Genomic DNA, 18641 nt, shown 5'->3' on the forward strand with positions numbered 1-18641 from the left:
CCCCTCTTGTCTCTGCTGAGATCTCTGAGCCCAGCATCCGAAGTCCCACCTACCTCTCTTCTGTTCAGCTCCAGGCTGTAGGCATCTTTATTCAACCACCCCAATAGTAAAACCAGAAATCCAAAGCCGTCTCTTCACCTGCAAATTAAGGAAGAGATTCACCTTGCTGATGCCATGTACATCAAACACAACATATTTATAAATTTATAATATCCTAGTAACTGTCAACAGTATTTGCAAGGATATCCATTTTCTATTGTCTTGTTTGTCACTTAAAATGGTACTTGAAGAATAAGGAAAGTTGAAGAATTATGTGACTAAAGAAAAATAACCGTCTTAACTTCTTGTAGAGGACAAGAAAATTAAGACTAAGGAAAAGACTGAAGAAAAGGCTAAGAAGGAAATGAAAGTTGGGAAACAGGAGAAAGCGAAACCAGCAGCTGCAAAAGCCAAAGAAACTCCTCCGAAAACAACGCCGAAAGCCAGAGAGAAGGATGACAAAGAAACGCTAGCTGTGCCCAAGCATGAGCAGAAAGGTAAACTTTCCAAGGAGGAGAAGGAGGCAGTAGGAGGTCCTAAAAGAATATTGGACAAGAAGCAGATGTAGTCAAGTTAAACTCCGAAAAAGACTAAAATTAAACCTCAGATGGAGGAAAAAGATATCCAAGCCAATATGCCTGAAGTACATACGGCCATTGGATATTAACATACAAATAAATATAATAAAATGCATTCAAATAGCTAGACGTATTTTCAAGTGTTTTAAATACTATGGAGTGATCACCTGAAGTTATTTAAATTTGGGGCTGCATGCTGAATCGCGAGGATTTGGCAGAACAATTAAACAATTGTATGGGTTCGAGTCTGGGAAAGGCGGTTTTAAACATTGACAACGGCAGCATCTCTCAAGGTGTTGTTGCTCCAGGAGTCAGTGCACAATTCATATAGGAAAAAGAATATATAAAAACTTCACTTCCTCGATACTGATACCATTCAGAGCATGCACATTAAATTATCAAATCATTTCATTGTTGTAGGAAACTTGCTATATAATAACGAAGTGTTGGGCACTTTTCTATTCTTCTTAAAAATGTTTTAACTATAAGATATATGGTCTGCATAGGACAGGTGTGCTTTTCTTCAACTATGATGTATTAACTCACTTCTCAGAAATAGACCATTTACAGAGAGGAAGTTCTTTACAGAAGGATGCTGCGTGAATTTAAAATGGTCACCAAGGTCCTCTTTGTCCCACCATTAGGGTGCTTTTTGGGTTTGGATCTCCAAACCCATTCCTCAGTCCAGGTTACTACAAATCCTGATCTTCACATTCAGAACACAGCGTCTGCTCTGTGGAATCTGTTTCTGAGAAATATGTATCTTTTTTTGCGAATGTTACAAAATAAAAATTTCCTTGACTCCAGTACCAATTGAATAATTTTATTCAAAACCCAAAATGGACAACTTGGTGTCTATACAACTTTATTGTGACTTTTAAACTTTTTAATGGGAAGGCTATTTAAATGGTAGAACTGGAAAGATTTTTTCTCTTACAAACTACATAATATGAATTACATTCTCTTTGTAATTTTATCATATTTTCCAACATCACAATGTTTATAAACTTTGTTATGTAAGTAATGCATGTAAACTTTAATTTATGTAACAAAAGGTACATGTATAGAACATATTTAAGGAATCAAGAAAAATCCTCTTTTCGTGGTTCATAAACTTTACGTAAATTTTATTCATTTCAACTTAACTTTGGAAATTTGAACCTATTGTTTTCAAGATGATTACAGGATCTTGAAAATTGAAAATATAAATTTTTATCCTTAAAATAATATCACATATGAATGTGTGCACTGTAAAAGGATATAATAATGAGAAACACTTTAAATGAGTATTTCACTGTGATAAAAATCAGAAACATTAATCCTTTGCTTCACCATATGAACAGTTGGATTCTAAAATACTGTGAAATTCAGATCACCCTTTAAGAAAGAAAATTGTAAGATGAAACCAAGTACACTTAATCTATAATTTTATAATGTAAAATGGCAGAATACTTAGCAAGTAACTAGGCACATGACCACCATTTGAGATGTTTAGTGTCTCCCAGGGCTTGGAAACCACACTTCAGTGATAAACTGGTTACTTTAGGACACTTTCAAAGGGTGTTTATTTTCAAGGTCACAAATACAATATTTTGTCATATCACTAATCAAATTTATTAAAGGTAGGATTATATGCCAATTCCATTTTCAATTTACTGTCTTGATTGTTTTGTGAAGAGCGAGTTAGGCATTATAAGGAAGAAAAGTATCAAAGTGACTCTAACATCTAAATAAACCCAGAGGCTATGGCGTGGTACCTACTGAATACTGCTACAACCAATAAAGAAAATGATATAATTTGGTAGATAATAATTCAAACTGTAATGGATGGTCAAAGAATAATAATTTGTTTCTTTCCTTTTCTTTTTTAATTTTCTCTTCTCTTTTTCCTCGTTCTTTTTTCTTTCTGTTCTTTTTTAACTAAGGAGATATTTAAGAGCATTTGATTTTAAAACATAAGTCATGTGATCATGGCAATGTAAACAAAATAAAGATACGGTGTTTTCTATTTTTTAAATAGCTTTGATTTTTAAATTCCTAAACTGATAACACAACAAAATTGAGTTATTGTGAAATAAGGTTTATTTGCTACGCTGAAGTACGCTGAATAAGGGTGGATTCACACAAACATAAATGTAAATAAATATATAATACATATATGTAAATTTTATGTTCAAATTAATGCTGTTTGTGTGTCTGTGTATGGATTTGCGCAGAAGAATTTAGGTGCTCTAAAGATGAGAAGAAAGATGAGAAGAGGTCAACAGGTTCACCGGAGCTGATTCTGAAAGTGGAATTTGGCTCTTCAAGAGCAGGAAACAGTTGGGAATTGGGTGATCTCTCCAGCCCCTCATACAGATAGATTTTAAAAATAATTACTTTAAAAATCCAATACACTTGGGTTTTGTTTTGGGGCACAATCTTATCCAGGACAGACATTTGTTGGTAAAATTTGCTTACACAGTAAAATTATCAATAAAACCTCATTGTTTATATATATATATATGATTTATAATATATAATATATATGTTTATAATATATATAATTAAAACAATAAAATGCCTACCAAAAAGTTACCAATACTTATTATATAATCTTCTTTTTATAGAGCATTTCAAGTTCACTCAAAGCAAGGTAACAAAGTTGACATGATTTGCCATGTCTCCCTGGTTTCTGTAGGGAAGTAAATATCTCACAGCTGTTACACACACTCTACTCAGCCTTTTGTCATTTTCATCCTTTAACCATGAGTCAAGTACTCGTGGAAGCCAGAGCAAGTATAGCTGTCAGAATCTGCCATAGAGCAACACACCACACTTACCCTAGCATGACTAGAGATTATTTTTTAAAAGTCATTTCTGCACATTTCAATTGACTGATGTTCCACAGGGAGCCCCAGCCAGACATCGACAGCTGAGTAGATTCATCAGTGCTCCCTGAGGAGGCATAAAGGCAGGAATGGACAACATGAATTAATGGTAGCAGAAAGGGTTTGTTTTTTTTTTTCATTTTTTCCCAAAGTGGTGTCAAATAGGGAATTGTCATACAGAAGTTACTATCCTATAACTACAAATGCCAGAATGTAGGGACAGTCCAGATTTTCTTCAAGGGTAGTTTCCTACTATATTCAGAAGGATTTAGAGAACTATTTCCATAAATTGATTATTCTCAAATTCAGAAAACTTGACTATGGTTTGTTCTCAGGCAAGTAAAACCGAACTTGAACCTTATAACCTTACTAGAATTTTCACAGATTGTTAAGGTCATCACTGAGGACAGGTGGAATCCAGCACTATAAAAAAAGTTTATACATACATATAATATGACAAATGTATATATATTTCTTATATATGCATATAATATATATACATGTACATGTATATGTATGTAATATACATGTATATTATTCTTAAGTTCCCTGTTGTATGTTGAAGTTATTAGAAAGCAATGTCACGTCTTTTACATGTAGTGAATACTTTTAAAATATATTTATATAGGTAATATTCTAGGTGTAAAAAACAACCAACCAAACAACCAAAAGCAAAACAAAACAAGACAAAACAAAAACAAAAATTGAATCCACAAAGGATTTTCCACTTTGTATAAAAAGCTTATTAGACTATTCATAAATTAATTAAATGAATAGTTTTGGAAACAGATATCATGGGCATACATAGTCTCTTCCTTATAAACTTCAGACAGATGTGACTAATAAAAGAAAAAAAGCCAGGAATTTAAAATACAAGTAGCGATTTTTGTGGGAAAAAAGAAAAAAGAAAGAAAAAGAAAAAAGAGGAAAAAAAAAACCCGGGGCTGCAGAGAGTGATTCTCTAGTGGTATTGCTATTGTCTTGGTCAAATGTATTTTCTAAGCCAGTTAAAAAATGAAAATTTAAGAAAAAAATCTGGAGTGCAAGGCAAGTGGGGGGTTGATCTTAGAATGAATGATCAGGTGATTTTTTTTTTTAAGGTTAGGAAGCAAGCATCCTGCAGAGCCCTCTTAGAGAGGGAATTTAGAGAGAGGGAACTCTGGAAGCCAAAGTCTCATTTGTCCTTTAGCTCCGAGTCTTTTTAAGAGTCTTTGAGAGTTTTCCATCACCTAATTTAAGACTGGTTGGTTTGAACAGACCGACAGGCTCACAATTTTTGGTCAAAGCCTGGTCAGGCTGTGAACTTGGAACACTGGTCCACCAGCAGGGGGTCTTAATGGATGGAGAAAACCGCTATCAAGCTGATTTTAAGCAGTGTGAGGAAGTCATCTTGATCATCTGAGGTTCCGGTCCCTATCCTGTGTAGGATCTAACTCCCAGACAGCCATCTGATTATACAATGTGGGGGACTGTTAAACACTCAGGGTATCAAACCCATGGTGTTCCAACTTTTTAAGAAACGGATCCTATACACGCATTCTGGCATATATCCTATCTTTTGGAGAAATATTCCTGAGCCACAGCAAGGAGTAACCATATGTTAAATGAGGTCCAAAACAGGGGAGAAGATGGGCATATCACACTACTCCAAATCCATATTGTCCATTTTAAGAAAAAATATTCTTAGCTTTGTTTTATAGCAAAATCTTGTGTCTAGGAAGGAGAAAATAGTACCGATTTTAATGTTACTTTTGTCTAACACCAAAGAAGTCCCGTAGCCTGGAATGAGGCAGAACCCATCCTTGGAAGTGTTTCAGCAAACGAGTAGATTTATGGGCTTGTCTGAATTGGGCCACTTCATTTCAGCAACCAGAATACATATAAACTTTACAAACATTATAAGCTTTGACTCGTCCTTATTAGGTACTAATGAAAATAATTTTATTTTTTAGATTTATTACAGTAAATACATTCACTATTTTAAAAATGACCCAGCAAAGCTTCATAAATAAATGCTCTTGGGTATTTATTTCTACAAAATAAACACAGTAATTTTCTGTTTGGTGAAAATAATTTTGAACTATTAAAACTGTGTCGTACCATATAAATGCAATAAACTTTCTTGGTGCTAGAGCTTCCTATTCATTTGGTGAGTTAGTAAAATGTCTAATAAAAATATTTTAAAATGTAAGTCATTAAATACAAGGATCATAATAATATACATTTTTAAAGATGCTGTGAGAAAGTTCGTGAAATCTTTTATGGTGTATATTAGGGTTAGATTGACCATGGGGGAATTCAAAGTTTGCAATAATATTTATTTCCATGGGCTGTATATAATAAAGAAGTGAAAGAAATACCCAAATCCTGAAACAATTTTAGACTCTGCCTGCATCAACTGTCTGGTTACTTTGCTGGTGTATGTTTATGGACTACAGACTAGCCAAGAGCAGGAAATGATCACATAATGATCAGTCAGTTAGTTAGCTTGTTATTTCTATCATTTGGTGCTCTTGATTCTCCAGGTCACATTTCTGATAAGGAGAATTTCCATGAATAGGACCCTAACAGGTTGCAATGTGCTTGCCCTCTTCGCCTTATTCCAGAATTATCTACAGTCTCACTTGGATAGTCAGCAGAGGTCCTGGGTCCAGTAGCTGGTAACATTCTTAGTTGGAGAAAATTTTCTTTTGTGTACCTCATGTTTCCTTTTCAAACATTTCACAAGGATACATGACAACAATTGCTTTAAAGTAAGGAAAGGATCTTGAATTATCAAATATTTTCTACCCTAATAAAACCATGAAAGTCTGTTTCCATATTTAAAGCTTTCATAAGTAACGAGTGGGACCTTCTGCATGTTATGTATTTTCTTTGTATGCTCATAAATCACAATTTATTCCTTCACAGAGATAAGTAGTAGCCAAAGTAGATGTGTGCCATTTTGTTTGCTCTGTTACATCCTGTTTTCACGCAGAAATGGCAGATGGTGATGACACACTTTCATTGCTTCTTCTTTTTCTCTATTCTGTCAGATCAGTATGCGTTCTGTCGATATATGATTGACATGTTTGTCCATGGGGATTTAAAACCAGGTATTCCAAACAATTCTTATTTTTGTCTGTCTTAATAGCCTTTGTTCTAAGACTGTCGGCTTTATCTGTACTAAGCTATGTTTTCATTTAAAGACTTGCATAATGCATGTGCAGATCTAGAATAAAGACAATAAAAATACAGAAATAATAACTGGTGCTGGGCCCTTTAACTACCTGTGTTCGCTGCATGGCCTGTTGAAATGATGTCAGGTGAAAGCTCAAAGATGCTAATATCTTCATACATAAAAGTGCTAATATCTTGAATAATATCTTGGAGTGAAGCAATGAGTCACTTGATTTGATTCTTGGTAAATTTAGAAGAAAAGACTTATAATGAAAATACTCTTTATTCTGATTGTGGATAAAATTCACAATAAAATATATCACTGCTCAAATACTGACTCTTACTTTTCTAAAACATTTCAATTTTCTTACTTATGGTCTTTGGTGAGTCCAGAAAAAACACTGATGGAGTTAGTTAACTTTGGTTCACATCACTGCAATGAAGAAAGGCTTTCAATCACACCAAGACACCTCTACTCTTAAGTATCTTTAATTTTTCTATAGAGTATGCTTAGGATAGCTTACTTAAGATGAACAACTTTATTCTTTGTACTACGCCTCATAGTATATTTAAAAATCTGTCAGACTAAATATTTACTGAATAGAAGCTGATTTTGAATACCAACTGTACTTTAGCGCCATACTTTTGTTTTGTGGGCGTCTTCTAGAAATCACATGAGTATAATTGTACAAACACTTTGACAATCAATCTGTGAAATTATAAAATAATCTAGTTCTAGAGAACTCTAGAACATGAAGTCAATCTGATAACTGAAAAACTTTAAAGAATACTTTTGAACTTCTTTTCTTCCACTGAATTTCTTTCTCTTCCCTCTTTTTCCTTTCTCCTTTACTCCTTCTCCTTGTGCTCTCTTCCTCCTCCTCCTACCTCCTTCTCTCCATGTCTTTCTCCTCCACCACCCCTTCTCCTTCTCCTCAGATTTTTCCTCTGCCTCCTCTTCCTTCTTTTTTTTCTCTACGTTTATGATTTAGAAACTGTGATGAAAAAAATGAGCATTGAAATTGTAAGACCTTATTGATGAAACTAATATCTGTCAAAATTTTGTATGTAATTCCCTAAAATGTTTGGTCAAAATGTAGAGGAAGGTAGTGTGATCACTTACGAAAAGTGGATTTTGAGCAAAAATGTGTAACTCATTTATGGCATGTGAGTTTGAACCAGTTACTGCACACCAGCTCTTCAATGTCCTCGCATCTAAAATAAACTCAGAGTAATGGCATCATCTGCAAAGCATCCAGAGGATGCGCAGAACAATGTCATGCTGCCCCAATATTTAAAATTATTTTATCACAACCTTTGCATACATACGTACAGAAAGTGACCACCTAAATGCTGATGTATATATACAGTAAATGCAATTTTCTAAAAATACTTGTTGCCTACATCATTCAGCTATGGTAGTTGGAAAAAGTCTTACTCTAGTTAGATAGGAGGTCCTACTCTTGTTATCCATGACTCAGGACACTGAGGAAGGAGGTTCGAGAGTTCCTCACTGGCCCTGAACTTCAGGGAAGATACTATGGAGCAAAGAAAAATAAACAAACATACAAAGAAAGGAAGAAAGCCGTTTTGCTTTTGTGGGATCAGCTGTGCTTAGTATGCGCCAAGTTTTTGATATGCATGGATTGATAAATGACTAATATATACTGTGTCCTTGCTCTTTCATTAGCTCCTAAGGTTCATCATTTAATAAAGAAAACTGTTCTTTTGCTACTGCATCTATCACTATTATCTGCTAATAAATGACAGAGGGTTTTCTTAAGAAAGTTTTTTTGATAAATCTAGCCAGGCATTGCCAAATGCAGCAAGACTTACTGACGTTTTAGCTGTCGAAATACTCATCAACTCTTTATGAACTCTGACTACAGAGGAGGTCAGAAGGAAGAAGAAAAGCATCTCTAAGGGGGTTAAAGTGGATTTTGGTAATGGACACACAGAGAGTTCTCCATAATGAACATGTACTGACACTCCAGAAACCAGAGGCTTCAATCCCCAGCAGTGTCTGTTACTCTAACTCTAAACACTGTTTCTGAAAAGTTTGTGAGTAAATCTCTCAGCTCCATGAATTAACGTATCTTCTCTGATTTACTTCATCCATTGTCTTGAAGGCCAATATGTGAATCAATGTTTTCTGTTATATTTCTTGGCCAAACACTAACATGGAAGGAGAAGAGAATTAAAGGTTTGCAAAGTATTTGATTTTTCCTAAGGGCCACAGAGGGGGCTATACTCTCCTACCTTTGTGAATCGGGCAGTGTAATAATAGGACTGATTGAACACAAAATATGATAAACAGTTATTTCAGAAAAGGGAATGAAAAATGATTTAACTGGGCACATGGATTTAGAAAGAAGATCGACGATAAAGACACTTATTCTGAGTAACAATTAGAAAATGAAATGATTTCTGCCAAGCTTATTGATCCACGTGTATCTAGTATTTATACCTGCTTCCATCTGCTTCCAATTAGGATCAATGCTCTGCCTGTTATTCTTTAGCTGGACTTCATCACTAATTATTGGTAATGAGTTTTTAAAAACATCATTTGAATTTTTCCTTTAGAATTCAGTAACCCCTTATAGAATCTTGTTGCACTCTTAAAAGTCAGGACGAAAAGGAAACGTATTGGTGACAACATAAATTAGGCACCAAATTTTGCTATTTTATCTCAGCAAACAAAATACTTCTGATGACTCTTGAAAAGTTAAATCTGAAATGTTATCACTATAACTGAATATAAGTTCAAAGTGCCTTCTTTCTTCCTAGTGAGCAGTTCCATAAGATAATGATAACCCTGACTTCAGTTTCAGAGACAGAGGAAAAAGACTGTATCGGTTTTTTATATGTGATTGCCATTTCCCTACACTGATTCACTTTATATTAAATTTGAGTAACACAAAGGAAATCCTGTATAAATCTAGAAGGGCAGTAATTTACTTTCTATTGATTTAAGAAATATTGTGAACACTGAAGATAGTCTTTTGAGGAAAAGAAAACTATTATATTATCCTGGCTTTCAGTAATTCAACAACCATAAAACTGCTTGATTGTGTAGGTTGGCAATGCTCCAGTATGGTTTTTGTTTTTGTTTTTGTTCTTTTTTTTTTTCAGTATTTTTTGACATAGAGAGACTCAGAGACAGAGAGAGAGAGACACAGAGAGAGACACAGAAACAGAGAGTGAGGCAGAGACAGGGAGAGATGGAAGGGGGGGGAGGGAGGGAGGGAGGAGAGAGCTGGTCTTGTGTTACAAGTCTTAAAATTGAAGTTCAATTTCACCTAGTGTAAAAATGATCCATTTGTCTCTGTTGTATGCTGAGACTGAATTTATTTTGTATTGTTTTATATTTTGGTGTATTTAGAAATCAATTGTACACATGTGTCAAAAAGTAAAATATCAGTTTATTTACCGACTTGTTCCTAATTCAGTTTATATTCAAGTACCTTGTGGCTAGAATTTTTTCTTTTTTTTTTTTCTTTTTTTTTTTTTTTTTTTTTTTTTTTTTTTTTTTAAAGCTGGGGACCCGACAGGGCCTTGCGCTTCCCTAGGTAAAGCGCTCTACCCAAACTAAATCCCCAGCCCATTTTTCTTAAATATATTTATACCATAGTTTCATTATTTTTGTTAGCGGAAAAGAAACATGATTCTTCTTGTCACATTGTCTTTTTGTGAACCTCAGCCTGGGTCTCATGAACTTGTATGGATTCCTAAGCAGAATCATCCAGGCTGTGGAGGAAACAGTTTCTGTAAGTAGAAAATCGTATGACCCACAGATGTCTTGATACTGACTGTAAACGAAGAAACAAATATTTAATCCAGAGACCAGGACTGGTGTGCTCTGGATTAGTAACTGTAGAACACTGCCCCTGTCAGTTTTTCGCCTCTGTAGCTATTATGATTCAACTTTAATATAACTTAAAAGCTTATTTCTCAGAAGTTAGCCTACAATCATAATTCTTGTATCTAGATGACTTTTCCTTGAGTCGATTACTTATGTCAGAGTTATTCGTTTCACCTTAAATGTCATTTATTTTCCTAAAATTGAGGGTATTTACCTTGCCAAATTCTCTTTTACTGCACAAAGCTATTATTCTGTAGCTTATTCTCCATTTCAATGAGTTTTAAATTCTGAGCTCAAAAGAGCCCTGAGAAGCAAATTAATCTCCTCATTTTACTATGATCATTTGCCTGGACTTTAATGATTTTTTATTTATTTTTTTATTAAAAATAAAGATATTTTCATACAATATATTCTGACCTTTCTCTTCCCTTTTCTTCTCCAATATTCTTCCCACTCTTCCAATTTTTCTGTCTCTTTTTCACTTAACTATACAAGCAAAAAGAAGACAAAGAAAAATAAACTCACAAAGGTAAAAGGAAACTAAGCAGAAGTATATAAAAACATGCACACAAACACATACATGCACATACACACACATACACGCCCATACACAAACACACGTGCACATAAACATAAACTCACTTGTGCACAAACTCAAACACTTATGTACATACTAGCATGCACAAGCCCATATATATATATGTATATATATACATATATATATGTGTGTATATATACATATATATATATATCACAAAATCACACACACACACATGTAAAAACATAAATATGTATATGTACACACACTCAAATATGTGCCCCCTCAAAAATGCCATTAATATGTCTAGTAAGGTTAAAAACAAACAAACAATATAAGAGAAAATTCTGAAAAATACTTACAAATTTATTTTTGTTGCCCATCTATTGCTGGATAAGGGACTTTCCCTTTAAGTGTGGTTTGTATATCCATAAAGTCTCTCTTCAAGAAAAGCTAATTTTTTTTACAAGCAATTGTTAATTAAAAATAACTTATTCATTACAGATGGAAACTTTTCTCTAAGCCCTGTCTCAGTGCTTGGATTCTATGGGTCCCAAATTCATGCAAACAATGTGCCTGCTGCTCCAGTATCTTTGAGTTTATGCTGTTGTATCCAGGAGATTTTTTTTTTATAATATACCTTTTTCAGCTTTAACTATCTTTTTGCCTCCTCATGTGTATGGTTCTCTGAGCTCTGAGGGGAGGGATTTGTTTAAGATATTTCATTTAAGACTGAGTGTATCCAGGTCTCTCACTCTGTACATTTTCCAAATGAACGTCTCTGTTCCTTTTCATATACTGCAAGAAATTCTCTAGAAATGAATAAATGAGACCTTAACTATAAGTATGACAGAATATCATTAGAAGTCATTTTATTGATACATTCCTATAGCAGAACTGTAATATTTGGTCTTTCTCTAGGTCCATGCCTTATTTAACTCAGAATCTTGGCCCCACAAATAATTGTAGACATGGATTTATGGAGTAGACCTTAAATCAAATCAGACATCATTGGTTGTTCCCATAAGATTTGTGCCATTATTGCACTAGAGTATCTGGCACTCAGGACACTATTATATAGATCACAGGGTTTGTCTTATGTTGGTGTGGTGGTTTGAATATCCTTGGCCCAAGGAGCAGCACTACTAGGAGGTATGGCCTTTAAGACCCTTGTTCTGTCTGCCTGGAAGCCAGTCTTATAGCAACCTTCAGAATGATAGGTGGAACTCTCAGCTTCTCCAGTCCCCCCTCTCAATTACTGCAGCTCCATGCCTACCTGGATGCTGCCATGCTCTTGCCTTGATGATAATGAACTGAATCACTGAACCTGTATACCAACCCCAAATAAATGTTGTCCTTTATAAGAGTTGCCTTAGTCGTGGTGTGGTGTCTGTTCACAGAATAAACCCTTAAGACAGGGACTGAGGTACTGCTGTGATAGGCCTGACCATGTTTTTACTTGGAAGGATGTAGATTTTGAAACTTTGACATTAGAAAGCAGTGGAATATTTTAAGTGGGCTTAACGGGCCATCTTAGTAGGAATATGGAAGACTTTGTTGCTGAGAGTGATTGGAACTGTGCAGACCTGGCCCAAGAATGTTCAGTGGGGAATTTCAGTATGTGGCCTAGAGACTGTTTTTGTATGAATTTTGATGAAGAATGTGACTGCCTTTTCCCTTGTACAAAGACTCCACATGAGTCTAAGGCAGAGAGATTTATATTAATTGCATTGACAAAGAAAGTCTCAAAAAAGCCCAGCAGAGACTGTTTTCTGGTTTAGTCTTATAAAGATCAATTTAATGAAAAGGAGCAACTGGAAAAGGAAAACTATAAAATTTATGATTCAAGTAATAAAGGGTCACCAGGAAGTAAAATGGAGCTCAATCCTATGTTCAAGGAGATAAACAGATTAAGGAAGTGGTGACTTTGGGGAAAAGATCCTATTATAGGTTTTACACACCTTTATTCTAGAAGACAGGGGCAGCAAATCTCTTAAATCAAGGCCAGCCTCATATAGACTAAGTTCCAGGTAGAGGAAAGCTTAAGTCCATGTGTGTTGGTACATGCCTTTGATCCCAGCATTAAGGCAGAGCCATACAGACCTCTGAGTTCAAAGTCAATCTAACAGAGCAAGTTTCAGAACAGCTAAGCTTAGGCAGTGAAAAGACTTGGACAACAGAACACTGGTGATAATGTAGCAGAACAAGAGGGACATGTTCCAACTCTAGCAAGCAGCAGAACTTGGCAGCTTTGGCTATGTGACTCTGGCTTTAGAGTCAAGAATAGGAGGGACTATTGGAATAATTAAGGCTGTTTAGCTGGAGTTAAGAAATTAGCAGTGATTAAGAAGAGACCAGCATCGCTGAGGTAAAATCTGGGAAGTGTTTTCTGAGATCAAAAGAAGGTGAGTTCTGGAGATAGCCAAAGTTGTAACTTTTGCTTCAGCTGGACTTGATAATGTGTAAGAATCACCAATGTAGTACTTGTTTTGAAGGTATGAAGTGGTTATGCTTGGCACTGTGAGAGGTCAGGGAATGTGATTTGTTAGGGGTGCAGTTGTAGTTGAAGGCACAGGACTGAAGGGATCATGCAAAGAACTTGAGCCTTGTCCCCATGAAGAGAGCCTATGAGAGACTGTTGGTAAACCATAGGTATAGCAGAAGATCCCAGTGTATTGTAGATGCTAGTATTGTGTGATGCTCACCAAGAACAGCAACAGGAGTGAAGTAGAGTTAACTAGAGCCTAGAGTGCTAAAGAGAGCAGAGCTGGAGAAGTAACCAAAGCCCTTTGGAGGAGCTCAGAAGATCATATGTGGATCCCAGACATTGGAACAAAAAGATGTGCAGATGAAGGTGACCTGGAGACTCCAAGATGTTAAAGATGCCAGAGCTGTGGGAGGCCTGCTGAGAAAATCTGCTACTAGGGAGTGGAACCAGCCCAGGAGAGAGAAGTTTGTTGCAGTCAACAAACATAAAAAAGGAGATGGCAACCTGAAGCTCACTTTGACATCAGACATGGAGATGCAGAATTTGGAGTTTGCCCAGCTTGTTTCCTGACTTGCTTTGGGGATTACAGTTAAGTTATTGGATGAATCTCAGAAGAGATTTTGAACTTTGGACTTTTCACATTGTTGATACTGCTATAGATTATGGGAACTTTGGAAACTGGATTAAATGCATTATTTATTATGTTATGGCTAGGCATGGCAACCATAGACTAATGTGTTTGAATGGGCCAATGGAGGGTCAGGGAGTGGAATGTGATGGATTGCATATATTTGACACAAGGAGTAGGACTATTAGGACATGTGGCCTTGTTGGAGTGGGTTTTGCCTTGTTGGGGAAAGTGTATCTCGGTAGGTTTGGGCTTTAAGATATTAGTCCTAGCTGCCTGGGGTCTGGCTTATACAGAATGACTTTTCTTGACACATGCACTTACCTACTATTCAGGATTTTTTAAATAGCTCTTTAGTACGAACCATTTATTTTGGATGAGGCATTCTTCGGTATGTGTCCAGGAGAAGTATAGCTAGATGTTTAGTTTGTTCTGTTCCCAACTTTCTGAGAAGCAGCCACACTGATTTTCATAGTGGCTGCACAATTTTATTCTCCCACCAACAGCCCATCAGTGTTTCCCTTAGTCTACATTTTCATCACTATGAAGTATCACATGCTCTTTTTTGGTCTTGAGTATTTGAAATGGTATAAGATGAAATCTCAAATTAGTTTTGATTTTCATTTCCCTGGGAACTAAGAATGTTAACCATTCTTTTGTTTCACAACCATTTTGTATTTTGTCATTTGTGAACTCCCTGTTTAATTCTCTGCCCTATTTTTAAATTGAGTTGATTTTTGTGTGTAATTTCTTTTTAGCTATCCTTTTTTTAAACAAAAAGATTTTTATACATTTTAGATATTAGCCTTCTCTTGGATGTGGAATTGGTAAAGTTCTTTCCCCATTCTGTAGCCTGTCAAGTTACTTGAATGAAGTTTCCATACAGAAGCTATTCAGTTTCAAGAGGTCCCATTTATTAATTGTTGATTTTAATGCCTGTCCTGTTGGCATTGTTTAAAAAGTCTTCTCCTGTGCTAAAAACTACTCCTCATTTTCATATCATTCAGAACCAGGGTATCTTACCTTATATTAAGGTAATTTGTGGGTTTATGAAGGATGACAAGGACAGATGTATTTATATTCTTATGCATGCAGCCATCCAGTTTGAGTGGCAGCATTTCTTAAACATGTTATCTTTATTTCGGTGAGCATTTTAAGCTTTACTATCTATGGGGGTATGGATTTATGTCTGGGTCTTTAATTTTGTTTCATTAATCAATCTGTCTGTTTATGACAATCCATGCTGTTTTTATTATTATGTATCTATGTAGTACAACTTGAGATTAAGGATGATGCACATTTCTCTTATTGATTGGGATTTTTTGAAAAACTTTCCTGGAATTTTTGTGTTTCCATATGAAACTGAAAATTCTCCTTTAAATTTCTGTGAAGAAATGTGTTGGAATTTTGAATAGGAATTTTGTTACTCCGACATTTTCTTTTTTTGATAGGATGGCCATTTTCACTGTATTAATTCCATTGATCCATGAACATTGGAGATCTATTTCAATTTCTTTCTTCAATGTCTTAAACTTTTTTATTATATTGCCGGGAGCCTCCCAGCCTGGAGAGGGTAGTGGTGGAGGCATAGAGTAGCACTCTTGGTGTGGCTTTAAAGTCTAAGGGTCTCTGAAAGTTCTAGCTCTCCAATTATAGTGAAATGTTGATAATTTCTAAGAAAGTCCTAAAAACTTTCTTACTCTTTCTGAGGGTAAAAGATGATTGACACCTGTAGCCTGAAAGTGGGGGATTAAGTAATGTGACCTTTGTTCCATCTCCGCAGGAACTACCTCAGCTCTAACATTCAGCCTGCTAGTCAGAAAGTGACACTTAGAAAAGAGATTATAGAATTTATTACTAAGTTGTAAAAAGTTTCCTATGAAATCTAACTAAGGGAAAAATCCTAAGTGGGGAAGGGGAAAAATTCCTTAAGCAGGGAAAGGAAACATTCTATAAGGAAAACATTCTACTCTTTGTCCCCAGCACTTATACGTCTTTTGGAATACATGATAAAATGTTACAAAGTTACATCACAAGTTCACACAAAAAAAATCAAACCATAAATTGAAATAGAAGTTTATAACACAAAATGTTTACATGCATATCCACTAGAAGTGGATATATATCTAAACATCCGCCACTTAGAACAGCTCCACAAGTTCACTGAAGGTTTAAAACCATAACTAAGTTATTAGTGAAGTTTTGTATAGATAAACCCAGTCAATTTTATATCTTCTGTACTATAATAAAGCATTGGTTGACTTTTTATGACCTTTAGTTAATTGTTTTACAACCTCTTAGAATGTGCTCTGAGTAGGACAAAGTCAGGTGACTATCTAAGAGCAATTAACTTGTGACACTTGGGAGACTGGCAGAGTTCTTATTGCAGCTTTGACTATCAGAAAAGAACCTAATTGTAGTCCCATTATAAAAGAGCTTAATAATCACTGATATAATTTTAGAAATTCTTATACGATCATCATTACAACTAAGAAGTCATCTATTTGTCTAGCATCACTACAAGCTGGTACTTAGTGATTGTTATATATGTTTAATAATAATAATAGGGAAAAGCATATTAATAGCAGGAATCTTTCCTAAAATGAATTCTTCCATTGCCCTGCCAAATAAAAGTGAACCTGTCGCAGATTATATCATAATCTGAAGCAGGCCATCTCACAAAAATTACCTGCTAGTTATTAGCTTGTCCCATTAAGTCCCCATGACAAATAAGCCTTTTATTTGCTTAGAGTTAGTCCAAGATATTTTATATTATTTAAGTGTATTATGAAAGGTGTTTCCATGATTTTGTTCCCACTTTCTTTGTATTTGTATATAGAAGAGCTCCTGATCGTTGTCCTTTTAATTTTGTCCAGGATTTTGCCCAAAGTGCTTATCAGCTATAAGAATTCCTGGTAAAGCTTTTAGAGCTATTTATGTATACAATCATAACATCTGCAGATAGACAATTTGAATTATTCAATTCATAATTGTATTTTTTTCGGTCCCTTCAGTTGTCTTATTCTCTGGCTATGGTTTTAAGTAGTATAATGATGAGGTATGGAGAAAGTAGAGGACCTTGTCTTGTTCCTGATTGGGTTTTCTTTGATTTGGTTCCTATTGGCTGTAGGCTTTCTGTAAATCTCCTCTTCTGTGTTGTATATTCCTTGTATTCTCAATCTCTCCAGGATTTTTATCATGAAGGGTTGCTGGAATCTTTTCAAAAGGCATTTTGTCCAATGAGGTAATTATTTGCATTTTAATTTTGGTTTTCATATGTAATGACTTTTATTTCTTGATTTACATATGTTTAACCATCACTGAATCTCTGGGATATAGCCATTATTATAAAGGTAGATAATTTTTTTTCTTTTTTATTGGTTATTTTATTTATTTATGTTTCAAATATTATCCCTCCTCCCAGTTTTCACTCTGCAAATCCTCTATCCTATCCCCTCCTCCTGCTTCTGTAAGGGTACACTCCCACTCACAAACCCACTCCTGCCTCACCACCCTAGCATTCCCATACTCTGGGGCATCAATCCTCTACATGACCAAGGGCCTCCCTTCCCATTGATGCCAGATAAGTCAGCTGGAGCTGTGGGTACTCTCGGGTGGGTCTGGTTGGTTGATATTGTTATTCTTTCTATGGGGTTGCATATGCCTTCAGTTCCTTCAGTCCTTCCCCTAACTCCTCCATTGGGGTCCCCATGCTCAGTCCAATGGTTGGCATAGAGTAGTAACTGTATATTGGTCAGGTGATGGTGCCCGCACTGCCATGGTACTGAGAACCGGGCGTAGGACTGGGGGATTTAACAAAAGACAGAGACTCGGGTCATTCATGCTACAAGAATGCCAAAGCTTTACTGAGGTTCACAGTATATATACACCAAGTCCGCTGTGTAGAAAAACCCTGGAAGCACAATGGAGAAACAGGTTTAGGGTCTCAGAATAAAAACAGGAGCATGGAAATGACAAAAAGAACTTTACATTCTCAGGATTAAAAACTGGAACTGACTCAATGGTGTTAATGCTCACTGGCCAAACAGCAAAGTCCAAGATGTTCTTTTTTGAAAACAAAAAGTTCCACATGTGTCAGCAAGGCTCAGCATGGGGCAAACACCGAGGTAGGCCAGGAGGGTCTGACAAGTCCCCCTTTTTATTTTTTTAAAGTAGCACCTGTCTTAGGTCATTCTGGGAAAGCCAATATCCCTACCTGTCATTGGGGGTCTCTGCCAGTCTCAGAGTCCTTGTCTTATACGGGGGCTGCTCCCAAAGGGTTGCCTGTCATAGGTTAACTACTTATAAAGACTGAGCCAGATTTGTGCAGAGGGATTGTCTCCTGCCAAGGAGAGCAACACTTGCTTAGTTGCTGCCTGGGATTGGGAATGTTGTCTACACATGGGACAAAGAAGTAAAAGGCCAACTACTGTGGCACAAGGGCCATAACACCAAGGACCACTGTAAGGTTTTGAACTC

General features: G+C 35.8%; 1 protein-coding gene across 1 annotated transcript in view; it reads left to right on the plus strand.

Annotated features, from left to right (window-relative positions):
• Positions 1 to 18641, plus strand: part of Trdn (triadin) — a 308938-nt gene that overhangs the window by 123369 nt on the left and 166928 nt on the right. Inside the window, exons 8-9 of the mRNA XM_032894871.1 lie at positions 351 to 536; positions 6523 to 6582. Of these exons, the coding sequence (XP_032750762.1) occupies positions 351 to 536; positions 6523 to 6582 (246 nt within the window). The remainder of the gene's footprint in view (positions 1 to 350; positions 537 to 6522; positions 6583 to 18641) is intronic.

This window comes from Rattus rattus, chromosome 2 (assembly GCF_011064425.1).
Source record: "Rattus rattus isolate New Zealand chromosome 2, Rrattus_CSIRO_v1, whole genome shotgun sequence".
NCBI lineage: Eukaryota > Metazoa > Chordata > Mammalia > Rodentia > Muridae > Rattus > Rattus rattus.